Consider the following 16,503-nt stretch of genomic DNA (forward strand, 5'->3'; position numbering starts at 1 on the left):
CCCTGGAAGCGAGAGGTAGCGGGGAACAAAAGGCAGACTCCGAAGTGACACTGGAAATAAAAGGGAGCTTTGGTTACCCCCAGGGAAAGGTCGAGGGGGAATGGTCGCCTTCCCGCCAGCGCACGTACTCCCGGCGGGCGCGGGGCGGCGGCTCCGGTCCAGAAGCAGCCTCGGGAGTGAGAGTGAGCGCGGAGCCGCCCCTCCGAATGGCAGCACGGGTCCAAGGGCAGTGTCCAAATCAAACCCGAGGGCAGAGGGGGGCCGCACCGCCTCTCCACTCCCCCGGCAGCCGGGAGCCCTTTCCCCCGTGGGGTTTCGAGTCCTCCCGCGGACTTCTGTTCCCCCCGTGCCCGGGCATGGCGGCTGCACGGTACCCACCGGCGCCGGGATGGGAGTCGCCGTCGTCTCTAGAGGAGAGGGGAGGGCACGGACCGGGCTGGCAGGTGGCCCACCTGTGGGTCGGTTTCCTCTTGTCAATATGTGTAGGCGACAGAGCTGAGGACCAGAAATGTGAGCGCAAATATGTGCTCGTGCTCAGCCGCTCCCGAAGGTATGCACCCCGCCGTGTGTGCGTGCGTATCTGGGTATATAGACACAAACACGTAACTCCTGCGTTATCTGAAGTAATATACTGATAGCTGTATCTCAAAACTGATAAATGGATCGATCCTGGCAGGATTCTGTCTGTAGGTATGTGCTGATACTAAGTATTGTTGTGTGTATTTACGTCTGAACCGTGCCTATATTTTTAACTATATAGCATATAACTTTTTGCAAATTACCTCAGCCACATCTGGCGAAACCACATTCTGACACAGCACCAAAGATGCTTTGGGGCCGCAACAAGTCCTGCACGCCTGTACTGGCAACACTGTGGCAATCTATAGACGTGGCAGGAATCGCACACGGAGTGGCAATGAAGCCACTGCGCTAATTGTTGATAATGATGGTGCCGGGGCAGGTGCCAACCCACATCCCTGCACGATGCTGCCGGCGGCCCTCCGTGCCCGCAGCCACCCCCTGGGGCAGCGAACAGGCGCCGGGCCTAGGCGTGCCACTGGGTCCGGGCGCGGGGCCCCCGCCCGCCCCGGCAGCCTCGGAGCCCGGCCCTGGCACCTCACTGCTGGCCCCTCCCTGGCCCTCTCGGCCGGGAACGGCCCGGCAGAGGAAAAGCCGGGGGTCGGAGCATCGGGTCAGAAGAGTTCGGGCCCCAGCCGAGAAGTGGTTCAGGAGGACAAAGCCTCGCGAGTGGGCCCTGCGTGCGAAATGCTCCACGCCCTGAGCAGCTGGAGGAGCAACTGGGCGTGCACTGCGGAGGGGTGAGAATTTCCCTTTGGGGTTTTGCTTGGTTTGCTTGCTAAGATCCCTACCTCAGGGGAAGAGATTGTGATCCGTCCGCTGAGGCATTCCTCAGCCTCACAAAATGACCGGGGAAGGGTGGCTATTCCCCGAAAGCGAGTCGTCCCGCTGATCCCCACCAACACGAGCGCTCGGCAGGACCGCGCTTCAGGCGCAGAGATGTGCCCGCGGTCACAGCCACACGGGGCCGCCCCGCGCGGTCGCTGCGGGAACGGCTCCTGCTCCCCCGTCCCGGGCTCCGGGAGCGGTGTGCCGGGCACACTCTTCCTTTGGAGGGGTGTGCCGACTCACATAAGGCACCGGCGCTGAAGTCCTTCTGAGGGCCGGCCAAGAGGGAAGTATCGCAGCCAGTTCTCCCGCGGGGCATCTCTCCCCTTTTACAGGCTCGGGGCTTTGGGAGGGGAATTTGAATCTCTGCGTGTATGGTATGCTTCTACTAATAAGCAGCACAGAAGGAAGAGTTTACCCCAGCTCTCACCTCACCAGTTCTAAACTGGATTCCCTGCCTGAGAGCACGGAGCGGGTTCGCGCATTTCTGTTACAAAGTTGCATTTGAGTAGTGCAGTACACATCGTTCGGCCTCTGCTCCTCTACCCCAGGAGCCCGCAGCCAACTTGGCTCGGGGCTGGACCCTGGATGGAGCTCTGCTCTGCGGGAGCCACGGACGCCGGGGGGGGGGCTTAGAGGGGAAAGCGTTTGGGACAAGGGCCCGGAGTGGGCGCTGAGCAGCCTTCTGTGCCCCCCGCAGTGGGTGGCGGATCCTCCAGCAGCCCCTCGCGGCGCTGCCTGGCCAAGCACGTTGGGCTCCCTTCGGGGAAGCACAACGGCTCTCATAAAAAAGACATTGTTGGCTTTGGAGAGCCCTGCGCGCTCTTTCAAAAGGCCCTCCTTGAGTTCCCAGCCCCCGCAATCCAGTTGATGAGGAAACGCGCTGCGGTGTTGGTGGCACCGTTTCCATTGGGATTGGCACCGTTTGATTGACAAAGTCTCACATTCTTCCACCTCTCGAGTGTTATCAAACGGATTGTGTGGGGTCAGAAGCTATTGAAGGGACGTCCGTGTAGCCGCGTTCTGCAAACACGGGGTGAAGACCATGCCTTTTTCATGAAAATGCTTCCACCAGGCAAAACGCGGCTCATCTTCCCTGCTCTCCTCCTTAGCATTTCCTTTTACCTCGAGCGAGTCCCTAAGCTGCAGCATCAGGTAAACGAACATAGCTCAGAGGCAGCCCAAGCAGGGACCTGCCGAGCGCTGCTCTCCCTTCCCTGCCTCTCCCCCCCCCCCCGACCCCCTCGCCCCGGCGGGGGGAGTGCGGACACAGATCCGGCAGTGGGGGCCGAGAGGAGAGGGGTGGATTCCGAAAGGGCGGCAGAGGGGAGCAGCCGAGACTCGACTGGCCCCGCAGAGCTACTTGGGGCGGTAAGGAGGATCGGGGGCTGCCCTGCTCCATCTCACTGGATGGATCCGGAGGGGCTCAAAACTGCAGGTGGGATCTTGCGGGGTGCAGAACCTCAGTATCCACAGACAGCGGTCAGCCCACTTAAAGATCTTCACCCCGCTGCTCTCTCTCTAATTCCCCTCCGCTAGCCCCGAGCAGGGTCAGGGCCGGACTCGTTCGGCTCCATTTCACCAAGCAGCATTTCGGGGGCTGCCCGAGCGCACCCCATAGAAGCGGCGGTGCCTGGGATGGTGTAGTATGGGCAGCCCCCAGCTCAGCGCCGGCTCTGCGGGTTACGGGGCACCGCCGTGCTTCCTCCCGGGATTGATGTGACGGTGGATCCTTCGGTATTATTTTTTCCTCTATCCTCACCCTCCTGTTCTTAAAGGCCAATAAAGCAGGCACGGAGGTGATGGGCGAGGAATCCGAGGGGAACAGAAACAAACAAAACCCCACGAGGTGAGGTCTCTCTTCAGGAGCAAACCCCAAGATCTTACTGAAAAATGCGCACAGAAAGGGGGATGGGGAGAGAAGAGACGTGGGAGTGGGAGGTAAGGGGAAATAAATGCCCCAGGGATCTGGTAGGAAGTGATCCAAAGGTCCAGAGAGGAAAGAGGCCGAATTCAGAGAAGCCGCCCTCAGCCTGAAACAGCCCTTGTGCCCGCGGGACTCGGCGGACCCCCAAGAGCCCACCCTGGGGCTGGGGGGAGCCAAGCGGGGCCAGATGGGCCGAGGGCCCGACGGAAGGAAAATCCCCCGGTGTATGTGTGTGGAAAAGCTCACCTCTCGCGGAGCTCTAAAGTGTAATCAAGGCTGAGGCTTACACTTGAAGGATGTTAACTCTCATACGGGAACCTACTTTCTCCTAAACGGTTTCTTGCCTACTGAATGAGAGCCTCCCAATTGAGGCAAAATGATCCTTATGCGCTAATATCGAGCGCAGTCACAAAGCGACCGGCTATTTACGCTGCCACTTTAGACAAAGATATTTAGTTATTCCCGGGTAGCAAGTGCACTTTTGCATTTTTAAGCACGAACCAGCCGAGCACCAATATATTTACAAGTGCAATTACTAAATAGTTACTTGACACTTCAAAGTCACTGGGTTAACTGTACCTTCGCTGTAATTTCCTTAATATTCAGGTAATCGCTTTATTAAACGACTTTCCCAGGGCTATGGGCCGGGGTGTGAATTGCTAAAGCGGAGGTTCCTCCCTTCCTCCCGAAGCGCCCCGAGGTACGCGCGTGGGGACCAGAAGCTGTGACGGGCTGCTCGCCGCGTGTGTGTGCGTGGAGATGGGAGTGGGTTCTCTTTTGTTCTTACGCAGGATCCCACAACCGATCCGAAAATGGCAGAAATTGCGGTTCATTCTAAGTGGCAGGAGTTCGTTAGCAAGGTGGTGCGGCAGATGACCCGAGAGGTCTTCTTCATGCAGCTCCCGCGCTGTATAAATAACCTTAGAGTGCAGTTTCGGGTTCAGAGGGACCTCGGGAGGCTGGGGCAGCCTTTGCTTTTGGGAATAACGAGAGACACTTTGCTTTATGCTATTTCAGTAGTGTGTCTCTCGGAGCAATGTAATTGCTGCTCGTTTTTGTAAATTTGCATCTTCCACCTCTCTCTGAGGTTAAAAAAAAAAAAAAAAAAAAAAAAAAAAAAAAGACAAGAAAGACAAGAAAGCCTAAGGTAAATGGAACTTGTGGCTTCAGGGAGAGAAACGATCCTCGCACAGGGGGTCTCACACCGAGGGTCTTAGAGGGTACAGAAAGGTTCCTGGGATACCAGGTGCCTAGGGGTGCCTAAGGTGCGGGAGATGTGCGGATCGCTGGCTGCGGAGCCGCTCCGGGCAGATCTGGGGGGCAGAGAAGGGTCGCTCTCAGTGCCCAAGTGCCCAGCGGCAGCAGTCCCGTGCCCGCAGCTCTCCCGACTGCCGCCTGCCAGCCTGCCCACCCGCGGCTGATCCGAAATCCTTCCATACAGGCAGACGGGGGCTTTAGGCATCGCTCTCCATTACCCGTCCACAATATTGTAACCCCCGAGAAAAATAAAATGAGTTCTGCTCACGGGGTCTCTCTCTCTTTCCATCTCCCTGCCGCTCTCTCTCTCTCTCTCTCTCTCTTTTTTAAGACATAAAAAAAAAAAAAAAAAAATCCTGACAAGTAAAACTTAAAGGTGTTTACCTTGTCATCAGCATGTAAGCTAATTATCTTGGGCAAGATGTAGGCTTCTATTGTCTTGTTGCTTTAGTGCCTATGCCCCGCCTCTGGTGGCAGCCTAAAACCTGGCGTCTGGCTAAAACAAACGAAAGGCAGCCCTGAGCCTCCACTCAATCCAATTAAGGCGGACTTCGTCCACTCGGTTACGTGTACATCCAACAAGATCGGCGTTAAGGCAACACCAGAATATTTGGCAAAAAAAAAAAAAAAAAAAAAAAAAAAAAAAAGATTTGCCTCCCCTTCCTTTTTTTTTTTTTTTTTTTTTTTTTTTTTTTTTTTTTTTTTTTTTCTCCCCAGCCGCCGAATCATGTCGATGAGCCCAAAGCATACGACTCCTTTCTCAGTGTCTGACATCTTGAGTCCTTTGGAGGAAAGCTACAAGAAAGTGGGCATGGAGGGCAGTAACTTGGGGGCTCCCTTATCAGCCTACAGACAGTCTCAGGTTTCGCAGCCGGCCATGCAGCAACACCCCATGGGCCACAACGGAACGGTGACTGCCGCCTACCATATGACAGCGGCAGGGGTCCCCCAGCTCTCCCACGCTACTATGGGGGGCTACTGCAATGGGAACCTGGGCAACATGAGCGAGCTCCCGCCTTACCAGGACACCATGCGGAACAGCGCTTCAGCGACAGGATGGTACGGCACCAACCCGGACCCCCGCTTCTCTTCAAGTAAGTGAGCCCGGGGCCGGCTGTCCACCGGGGGGTGGCTGCGTCCCTCTCTGCCCCTCTCTGCCCCGCGGTCGTCGGGGGCAAAAGTCGGCGCGGACCCCGCTCGCTCCCCTCCGCCTCTTTCATCCTTCTACCGGAGGATCGGGCCCCGTCCCCCCTCGCCGGGCTTTTCGCGGCAGCTCCCGGGGCGGCAGGCGGGAGGGGGGAGCCGGCAGCAGCGCATCGGCGTGGAGCACAGACCCAGGGAACCCGGCACTGCCCGGCCCCCAGCGCTCCGCTCGACCCCGGCAGGACGAAGGGAAGCGGAGCCGCTGGAGCCGCGGACGAGCGGGGGGAAAGGGAGAGCCCGGCTCGCCGGAGCCCCCGGTCGCGGGAGCCGTCAGCTGCAGGGACCGTGCGGCGGCACGCCGGAGGTGCGAGGGGCGAGCGGGGCCGGGCCGGGAGAGAGGGGGTCCCGCGGGCGGCGGGGGAACGCGAGAGGCGGCGGCGACGGGAACGGGGGCAGCTCGGGGCCGAAACGAGCCGCTGACAGCGCGCCCCTTCTGCCTTGCAGTCTCCCGCTTCATGGCGCCGTCATCGGGCATGAACATGGGCGGCATGGGCGGCCTGAGCTCCCTGGGGGACGTGAGCAAGAGCATGGCCCCGCTGCAGAGCACGCCGCGGAGGAAACGGAGGGTCCTGTTTTCCCAGGCCCAAGTTTACGAGCTGGAGAGACGTTTCAAGCAGCAGAAATACCTCTCCGCCCCCGAGAGGGAACATTTAGCCAGCATGATACACCTCACCCCGACTCAGGTCAAAATATGGTTCCAGAACCACCGTTACAAGATGAAGCGGCAGGCCAAAGACAAGGCTGCACAGCAGCAGATGCAACAGGAGAACGGCTCCTGCCAGCAGCAGCAGTCCCCCAGGAGGGTGGCGGTGCCGGTGCTGGTGAAGGATGGCAAGCCCTGCCAGGCGGGCTCCAACACCCCCACCGCAGCCATCCAGAGCCACCCGCAGCAGGCGGCCACGACCATCACGGTAGCTACCAATGGCAACAGCCTCGGACAGCATCAGAGCCATCAGACAAACAGTGCGGGGCAGTCTCCCGACATGGGACAGCACTCGGCCAGCCCTTCCTCCCTGCAGAGCCAAGTCTCCAGTTTGTCTCACCTGAACTCTTCCACTTCTGACTATGGCACTGCCATGTCCTGCTCCACCTTACTATACGGTAGGACCTGGTGAAAGGATTAAAGAAAGCGAAACAGAACAGAACAAAACGAAACAAAACAAAACAAAAGGAGAAAAAGAAAAAAGCAGATTTTCCCAGTCACACAAATCTCTGTCCTGTCCAAAGTACTGGGTGCTTTCCTTTGCTCTTTTATTGTTTTTGTTTTTTTTTGTTTTTTTTTTTTTTACTTTTTTTACTTTTTTTTCTTTTTTTTTCTTTTCTTTTTCTTTTATTTTTTTCTTTTTTCCCTAAAGCTTTTTTTTTTTTTTTTTTTTTTTTTTTTCCCCGTTTTACCGAGTGGTTCTCTGAGAACCCCTAAGAGAAAGGGACACAGTGACTTTTTGTTCCGTTCGCTGATACTGTGACAGTTTTGGGTCTTTCTTTTTTCCCGTTTCCCCCCCCAGCTTGCTGTGTGGGATGTTAAACCAATTCTGACCAATAACCACGGAGCAGTCTGCAGACAGGGGCCCGTCGGTAGGCATGGCCCGAAGGCTCGGATTGCAGATGGACCCTTTGCCAGCGTCTAGGACTTGCATGTAAATATAGAGATTGGGGAGGATGGGGTTGGGGTTTTTCCCAAAAACGCGGTCGCGGCGCGCAGCCACAGAGCAACCTCCCCCACCCCCCGGCTCCGCTCCCAGCCCCGTCCCAGAGGTGGAGCCGGGGGGCCACACGAGGCTTTGGCTTTTCTTTACGTTTGATGTGAACCTGTAGCTGTATAATGCTGTCAAAAGTTGGACTAAACCCATAGTTTTTAGTATCCTGTATATTTTGTTGTAAAAAGAAAGAAAAAAAAAATACAATCAACAAAACCAACCCCACCCCTCTTTTTTATGGACACTGATCGTCCCCTCGTAAACCCTCCGGCAGTTTGTTCTTTGCGCACGCCGCCTTTTCCTGTTGTAACTTATGTAGATATTTGGCTTAAATATAGTTCATAAGAAGCTTCTAATAAATTATACACATTGCGAATATTCTTTTTTTTTTTTTTTTTTTTTTTTTTAAATTTTATTTTCCCTCGGCTCCCTCCTGACTGACCCTCCTTTCCCCCATCTCTATTTTCGCGTTGGATAGAAACGGATCGGGACGCTGCGGGCTCCGGGACGCCCCCGCTTGGGGGGGCAGCGCCGGGAGGTGGCGGAGCGCGGGGCCGAGCGCCGAGTGAAAGCGCAGAGAACGCGCGGAGCTTCCGGGCCGCAGGGGATGGGATCGGGCCCGAACTCATTGCCACTACCGGGTGCAGGGGGGGGGGGCTCGGTCCTTTTTTGCCGGAGAAAGAGAAGTGCTCCGGGAGGAGAGAGCCAAATGCCAAAGGCGCGGAGGAGAAAGAAGGGAGAAGTCTGATGACACTAGAAACAAACTAACGACAAACGTGCTGGCAGTGTAGGACATGCGGCCGTTTTAAAGAGAGTCCAGATTAAATACCTTATTTGAAAAAGAAAAAGAAAAAAAAGAGAAAAAGAAAAAAAGGAAAAAAAAAAAAGAAAAAAGAAAGAAAGAAAGAAAAAAAAAAAGAAAAGAAAAAGAAAAGAAAAAAAAAACATTTCTAGCAGGTTTTCCTATGTACTTGTATTTTAAGGGAAGTACAGTCACCTTATTTATAATCCAAATAAAAAGATAGTTTATTGTGTACGAACTGTAGTTTGGATTAACTTTCTTTAAAGGGCTGTACTGAATTTCCCACCCGCACACACCTCCCAGACAGACGGCCGTGAAGCTCTCCTGTAAGTGCCAACCCCAGTCTCCATGCGGGGGGTTAGGGGCAGGCAGCGGCTCAGCGTAGCACAGGTTGGACTTTCTTTTTCTTTCTTTTTTTTTTTCTTTCTTTTTTTTTTCCCCTTTTTTTCTTTCTCCCCCCCCCCCCCCCTTTTTTTTTTTCTTTTTCCCTTCCCCCCCTTCCCCTCTCTCCGTTTTTTTCTGTTTACTTTTTTTTTTTCCCCTTTTCTTTTTATTTCTTTCTCTCTTATTTATTTATTTATTTATTTTTATTCCCCCTTTGTATTCTTCTTTATTTTTGTAGCGCTTTGGGAAATGAGTAAAGAAGCAGATGCAGAAGATGTGGGTGTGAATGTGTGTGCGTGTGTGCGCCCGGCCGGGAAACCGAGGTGCCTTCGGTTGTAAGATAAATTTGATGGGTAATGCGAGCAATTAGATATTAACTCTGCTGTAAATACATAAAGCATATCCAGTGAAGCAGCTCATATTGGACAATCCTGAACTTCATGTCGTTCTCGGGTCCCAAATATCCCCTTTGTGAGTGTAACAAAAGAAACCCCCCATCCCAAAGGCCCTCTCACTATTACCTTTGCATTTGCTGCTCGGTTTCTATTATTTTTTTCTTTTTTTCTTTCTTTCTTTCTTTTTTTTTCTTTTTTCTTTTTTTTTTTTTCCCTCCAGTCCCCCCCCCCACACCCCCACCCCGGTTAAACCACGGAAGCGACTCGCAGTCATTGAAAGCTCTCTGCATTACAGAGGTATTATGAAACGCTCATATTTTTGAGGAGAAAGCAAGCAGATTGCCGGAATGAAAACAAACCAACCTCCAGCTTAAGTAGCAGCTTTCGAAAGCCCTTTATTGATATAAGATAACCGGCGTTACTCGGACACCAAGTGCCGGTTTGGATGGAGAATAAGGGAAATAGACAGAATGAATAAAAAGATTATCGGATTCTTTCTGCCCCCCTCGTCCCCAGTCGTTGTCGTCGTCCCCCGTCTCCCTCCCTACCCCCCCCCTCCCGCCACCCCACTCCTTATTTCTAACTAGAGAACATCACGTGTGTTAGCAGGAATTTCGAGACCTTTCATTCTTTATATTACGTCCCGCTTTACACAGGGGCAGTCTCAACTAACCCAAAGAATATTCCTTTTTCTTTTTTTTTTCTTTTCTTTTTTTTTTTTTTTTTTCCCCACTTTCTCTACCGAGCCCACGTTCCTTTCGGACACACGCGTTAAACTCAGCCCCTCGGTGCCCCTAGTGCTGCTCAAAGGAAGAAGTGCTGGGGATCCCCGGAGCGTGCCACGGCGCTGCGAGGGGAGCGGGACCGGTGGGCATTCGGCTGATTCTTCAATAGGGGGTTAGTTGGACTATATGATCTTGGTGGTCTTTTCCAACCTAAACGATGCTGTGATTCTGACGGAGATAATGCACAAGGCCGAGGTGGACACTGCTGTGCTCAAGTCGACATTTCTCCTTCAGATGTAATGAATATGTGCGTCCTTTCAGACGTTCACAGCTGAGGAGCACTGAAAGGCCTTAAAACAGCCGAGAAATAACTCCTTCCGTCCCTGGAGAAAAGTGGGGCTGACATGTGCAGCAGACACCCAGCCGGTGACTTCTCATTACAGACCTCGGGGGAAATAAATGAATTTTATTGTGTCTCGGCAACCTCATAAACACATATTTGGTGGTGGGTGTAATTACTGTAATGGATTATTATGTACACTGACTTATCTTTCTTAAACTAGATTTAGTTTCGATTAAATAAACTCGTTTCCACTTTGTCTGATGTCGGCTTAGTTTAAAGTCTGTTTACTTGTTCCACAGAAAGGTGAATTCATCTCTTTATTAAGCACTAGAGACCGAGCAAACACAGTTCAAACTGTATTTACATATCAATCAGGAGAAACGCAAACAAACTGCCCTTTAACAATTTTATAGAGTTTTTTAATGACATTGCTTTATTGCTTTTATCATAAATTTATTTGTATAAAGTGGATATGTCTACATTAGGATGAAGATACTTCGTTGTGTTTTTTGTGGTTTTCTTTTTCTTAATACATTTTAATCCCCGCTCTCCCTCGAGGTCGCTCACGGGGACGAAGGCACTGCACAGCTTTTCTAAATCAAAATCAGTGCCTCCGTCTGAACGCTCACTTCTTGCAGTACGCCGACGTTCGGTCCCTCGGTAATCAATGAGAAGTTTGGAGAATGAGATGGTGAGGAGTGGGGGGCAACACTCAAACCTGAACTAATGGGAGAAATGCATCTTTCCCAGTATGACTGCTCCTTTATCGGACATTTTATGGGGGCGATGAGGGACCCAGAGAGGAATGGCTCTTTCCTGTCTCTCCCCATTCCCTGGCATTGCCCTTTAAAGGGGGAGAACCGCCGAGGGCATTTTTCCTGCTGTAAGTAGGAGTTCGTGGTTGACTGCCGTGGAGTATGCACGGAGGAAAAAGGAAAAGGGGGAAGGGAAAGAAAACCTGTGGAAAACAAAAGGCAAAAAGCCCCAAACCCTACCACCGCCCCCACGACAATAGCAGAGGGCTCCTTCCCGTTTGCTGTTCCCCAGCCAGCCGTGAGTTTGCTGTGCCCCGCAGTCCCGGGCAGCGCTGGGAGCCGGGGCCATGTCCGTCCGTCGGGCCGCGCTGGGAGCGGGGCTGAGAGCGCGTTCCTGCCCGCAGCGTTCCGACGGCAGCGCAATGCCCACAGACAGCGCGCCAGTGCGAGTCCCCATCAGTGTAATCTGAGACAGCTCCGAGATGAGTCCGGGACAAGTTGCCACGGAGCGAGGGGAGATATTTTGGCAGTTCTGTGGCAGAGTGCAGGTACCCCGTTGGGCCCCAGCCCCGGCCCTACTGGGGTCGGCTGCTGTGCAGAGGGACTCGGAGTGCGGTCCTCCCACGGCCGTGTCGGGAGCAAAGCTGAGAAATACTTTTTTCTGTCTGACCGCTGTTCCTCTCATGATCCCCTTCGGGGGGGTGGAAAAAGCCAATCTCCAAACCCTAAGTAATAGTAACACTGTTTGTGTGCATCAAACGCATGCAGAGATCTGTCCCAGTGCGGCTGTTGCTATGAGGTAGAGAGAACACCATCTCTGGCAAAGGGGTGAATAATATGAAATGATTTTTTTTGTGTATCATTTCTCCCCTCCTCCCCCCATTTATTTTTATTTTTTTTTTTTTGCTATCTTTCTTTCTTTTTCTTTTTCATCTTTTTATTTTTTTATTTTTTATTTTTTCTGGCTGCAGCACGTTAGGGAGCAGGTAAGGTCAAAGTTTTCTATATCCTATGTCTTTCTCTTAAGGCTCTGGGCAGCAATATAAATAAGGTGGTGAATAAGGTGGGTTTGGGTAACACGGAACTGAATTCGTTTTGATGCTTAAAACAGTGCACTGTGCAGGAGAAGTCTTGGGGATCCCAGAGGTGCAAACGCTGCCTGGGACATTTCATCTTCTATTTGAAGGTTTTTGGTAGTGGGAGGGGGGAGGAGGAAAAACTGGTATTTTTTTAGAATAACATTACAAAGCAGACATTTACGAAAGGCCGAATGCATTATCTATGCAAGAAACGGGAAACTGACAGTCCCGAACTGGCTAAAAGAACTTCTAAAAACCAAACAAACAAGCAAACAAACTAAAAACCAAAACCTAAAACTGTTTAATTTAAAATTATTTAGCAGGTAAATGACGCTGCTTGGGTCAGTTCCACTGTCAGCCACAGGTCTCTCATTAATAACTAAGTCTGAATGTGATGGTAACTGCTTTCAGGGAGGTGTTTCTTAGACACAGCGGGACGTTCCCAGTAATTTTATATCGGTTTTTAAGCTGCGCTTCTTTAGTGAGTGAGTGAACACCGCCGATTTTAGCGAACGTGTGCGACCCTTTCCGTCTGCTCGATGGGAACTCCCAGTGTCTTCTGGCGGGCGCTCATCTGTACGGTGCTTCCTGACGGTGCAAAGGAAAAGAATAAAGCGCATGTATACAGGAGTTCAAACAGAAAGGGAAAGGAAAAAGGAAAAGGGGAAAAAAATAGAGAAAAAAAAAAAAAGATTAAAAAAAAAAAAAAGATATTTGCAGTGCGAGGTTCAGATCTTCACTTCCGTCTGTTTTGGTGGATTTTACTGCAGTCCTTCTCGAGGGAGTAAATTCACGCACGTAATGATGTGCGACAGACGTGCGCACACCTGGGGGCTCGCGGGGACCGGCTTTTTGCTTCGTAGCAGAGGTGTTGCTGAAGTGGCTGAGTTCATCCCAGCGTGTTAGTGACCTAATAACGTGACTCTGGGACACGGTCCGTCTGCTTTTGTTCCTTAAAACTTTTTGTTGTTGCTGCCGCTGTTTCTCAGATCAGCTCTTACAAATGCCACCTCTATCTCTCACATCTCCTTCCTCTGGGAATTTGTTCTTAACCTGTGCGCTATACCTCACACCGCACTGTTCCTTCTGCGGAACGATGCGTACGTAGCTCCTCGTACCCTTCATCTCCGCATTCGCTCATGGCGAAGAGGAGTAGAAGCAGTGGGTGAGCAGCGCGGGGCGGTTAAGCAAGATGTGCGCGCCCACGTCCTGATACAGCTCTGGCTGCACGAAAACCCACAGGTGTCTGTAGGGCTACTGTGGCGTTGGGGAACAGGGGCACTGGAGCTGTAGCTTTGGAGTGAGCGCTGCCCGCCGACCTGTGCCACGCTCGTCCAGATAAAGTGCCTGGCGGGACCCGGCCCCGCTGGAGAAACAGTAAGCGGGCCGAATTTTCGCCTCCGTTCGGTCGCACTGCTCAGGGGACGGTGACGGGCCTCATCGCGCCGTTCGGTGCCCGGCGGGCGTCTTTTGCCCCAGCTTTCTTCCAGGCAAGGCACAAACGCCCGCGGTCCCAGATGCTGCGATTCCAGGGGGAACAAAACCCTCACCCGCGAGCAGCGCCCGTGCCCCTCTTACTTTTTAGACGTGGGATCCGGCCGTTCTCAGCGACCCCATCCCCTGGCACACAGGACGGTGCCTCCGGGGTCTGTGAGCGCAGGGCCGGCCCAGGGCTGCTCCTGCTGCTGGTCCGGAGAGCTAGGGGGCAGGGGGAAGGAGACAAGGCTGCCCCTCGTGCAACACATCCCATCGAGAAGGGGAACAGTAGGGAAGTGCCGTGGTATGTCCCAAAAAAGCTCCAGGACAAGATGCGTCAGCATGAACTTGTGGCTTCTGAAAGGTATAATGCACGTAGGGGAAGGGCAGGAGGTCAGCCTCCCAGCGCTGCCACCTTGGTGCTGACCGTCGCCTTGCCCGCAGCGGGTGACCCTACAGCCCCCGCACACCAGAGCTAGCCCGGACTCGGGCCCCTGTGGCCCCCTCATCCCCCAGCCCGACTTTAAGTTTTCTTGGCTCGGGTCGGCGGGGGGGCAGCTCCTGGACGGGAAAGTTAGGGCGAAAGGTGTGAAGCAGCCCTGGGGGAGCCTGGCGGGGTCGTTTCCTGCCGTCGGGATCTCCCTCCTCGTGGGGTGCTGTCTGCTCGCGAGTTTTTGATCCCGGTTCCCTGGGCCGCCGAGAGTGGCGGTGAGGTGCCGGGACACCCGTGGGCAGCCTGGGTTGTGGGTGCGGGCAGCGGGGAGGGCACAGAGGGGGGCTCCGCGCAGGGAGTTGGAGAAGTGCGCCGGGAATTGTGTGCGTGGAGGTATACCGGGGGAGGGGGTGTTTGTGTCACTGCATCGCCCTTCCACAGTGGCAGCGTAATTATCTAGCTGAAACATTATTAAATGGCAAAAAGTTGAAAAATAGATCGACCTCCCAGAGATGAGAAGCAGCCAGTTTCAGAGATGGGCAACCATAGCTCTTTTTCAATACATTTTAAACAAGAGGATCTAGCGAGTGATTCCGATTCAATACACATAATCAGTTTGGAAGTCCTATTTCCATTTGAAAACAGCCCTATTTGCAATCATGAGGGCCGGACATGATGGAAGATACAGGACGCATTCAGAGTAGGTGGTAGGTGAGAGAATCGTAGAACACCAAATATTTTTTCTTCGTTTCCAAGCTTTTCCAGGATACTTTAATCACGCAGTATTTAAAAAATAATATTCTACCTGAAAATATTATTTAGTTGTTTAAGAAAACAAGGATTTGATTTACACCGAGACTCTCCGAATAGGATATATATATATATATGAATAAAGAAAAACAACAAGAAAAATAGTGCTTGGAAAATCATGTTGACTGACCATAGCCTTGGGGTTAACAATCATTTAATTAAGAGCGCCGTTTTTTGTTGTTGTTGTCGGTTGTTTGGTTTTTTGTTTTTATTTTTTATTTTGCTTAATTGCTTTTGAATTAAAGCCCGGAGGAGGGACACGTGCACGGAGAACAGCTTGGGGCCAGCGACTGCGGAGCGGAGCGCACTGCCCGGGGCAATCCTGTCCGAGGGAGCACTGCTCTGGAGAGCCCATCCACTGCGGAGCTCTATCCTGGGGAGCATTTCCCGGGGCTCCCCTCTCCTGTTCCCAGCAGGTTCCGTATCGCTGCCGGAGCAGAGAAAGGATGCTCAAGAGCCACCGCACGTATTTCGGGGGTGGGTGAGCCGCTGAAAGAGCAGAGACCCCGTCACATTGCCCCCCGCAGCAGTCCTTCCTCCGAGCAGGACGGCACTCCCTGTTTCTGCTTGCTCAGAACGTTTTTCTTACTCCTCAACCTCCCTGAGCCCAGAGAAAGCCGGGAGGCCTACGCACCCTCTGCCGTAATCATCCTGTAGGAGAGGAGCGGGCAGAAAAGCTGAGGTTCTCCTGCGAGGAACCAACAGTGAAATGATGGCTCTCCCAGCACCTCACTTCGCACATTAATTGACGTTTCCGGTTTCCCTCATTTACTTGTTGATGTGGTTGTGCGTTGCCGACAGCGCGTTAAATCTGCAGGCAGCGCCCCAGCTCCGGGCGCAGCCCCCCGCCCCGTTTGCTGCTCAGGATTTGCAACAGGTACAGCTTTCGTGTGGCTGAACGCAGTGGCCCGTCCCAGCGCGCTGCTTTTCCCCGCTCCCACCCAGTTTGTAATTCTCTTCCACTTCAAACGGCCAAATTAGCTCCTGGGAAGGGAGGAGAAGGTAAATAAATAAATATTGGAATAAATAAATCAATGTTGCCCTCGGAGAGGTACAAGCTGTTATTGTTGCTCTGCAGAGCACGCTTACTTCGAGGAGGGCGACGAGCGGGTTTGTGCGGACATCCTTGCTGCTGCCTCGGGTTTCCTCGATGGGTCCTGACTCGCAGAGCACACCCCCGTCCCCCCCACCCCCCCAAATCCCCCCACTACAGCCCGGCTCCCCGCGCCCCTTCTACCGCCCCGCAAAGCTGCCTTTTCTTTGGCAAAGGAAGGTAGTGGGGAACTCATCCCCTTTGGGTTTGCCACAGTGCTACCCCTAGGAAGGAAGGAAGGAGCACCTGCTCCCCTCTCCGCAGAAGCTCATCAGTTCTGAGCCCTAATTAAAGCTCGGCTAAGTGGTGCAGAAAGCCTCCAAGGCTGCGTTTGGAGCTTTGGGAAAGGTTCCTTCTCCACCCGACGTTCCACAGTTACAATCTCCTGTCCCGTTCCTCCGGAAATTGGGCACTGTTGCTCTTGGCGCCCACCTGGAAGGTGGTAAAAGGGGAAAAAAGGGACCGCTCTTCTCAGGAAAAGTTCTGCCCCAGCTCAGACGCTGATTGCATACACAAGCTGTCCCCATAGAGGTGTACAGACAGAATTGGGCCGTCTGTGCTCAACGCGTTTTGTTTGTCCTTTAAAGATGCGGCAGGACCACGGGAAGCTTCGAGCTTATCCCCAGTCCGGTAAAACACCCCAAGATCCGAGCAGAACCTCCGTCGAATTCCGACCGGACCCCCCTCTTTTTACACAACCACTGGAGAGCGTTTCTT

General features: G+C 53.1%; 1 protein-coding gene across 2 annotated transcripts; it reads left to right on the forward strand.

Annotated features, from left to right (window-relative positions):
* Window positions 1-1,261: 1,261 nt before the first annotated feature.
* On the forward strand, window positions 1,262-7,865 carry NKX2-1 (NK2 homeobox 1). Of its 2 annotated transcripts, none has more exons than XM_072338396.1 (3): window positions 1,262-1,319; window positions 5,309-5,685; window positions 6,239-7,865. In XM_072338396.1, the coding sequence occupies exons 1-3, from the start codon at window positions 1,267-1,269 to the stop codon at window positions 6,907-6,909; spliced, it is 1,101 nt and encodes a 366-aa protein (XP_072194497.1). In that variant the 5' UTR covers window positions 1,262-1,266; the 3' UTR covers window positions 6,910-7,865. The 2 variants fall into 2 exon arrangements, with proteins under 2 accessions (XP_072194497.1, XP_072194498.1); XM_072338397.1 differs by lacking the exon at window positions 1,262-1,319 and adding an exon at window positions 2,440-2,562.
* Window positions 7,866-16,503: the final 8,638 nt, after the last annotated feature.

Source organism: Excalfactoria chinensis, chromosome 5 (assembly GCF_039878825.1).
Source record: "Excalfactoria chinensis isolate bCotChi1 chromosome 5, bCotChi1.hap2, whole genome shotgun sequence".
NCBI lineage: Eukaryota > Metazoa > Chordata > Aves > Galliformes > Phasianidae > Excalfactoria > Excalfactoria chinensis.

What these genes read in the sequence shown, in the direction of transcription:
- NKX2-1 (XM_072338396.1), top strand. Translation starts at nt 1,267, where the DNA reads ATGCTCCACGCCCTGAGCAGCTGGAGGAGCAACTGGGCGTGCACTGCG. An exon ending in TGGGCGTGCACTGCGGAGGG is followed by an intron (nt 1,320 to 5,308) that starts GTGAGAATTTCC and finishes TTTTCTCCCCAG; the next exon opens with CCGCCGAATCATGTCGATGA. An exon ending in GGACCCCCGCTTCTCTTCAA is followed by an intron (nt 5,686 to 6,238) that starts GTAAGTGAGCCC and finishes TCTGCCTTGCAG; the next exon opens with TCTCCCGCTTCATGGCGCCG.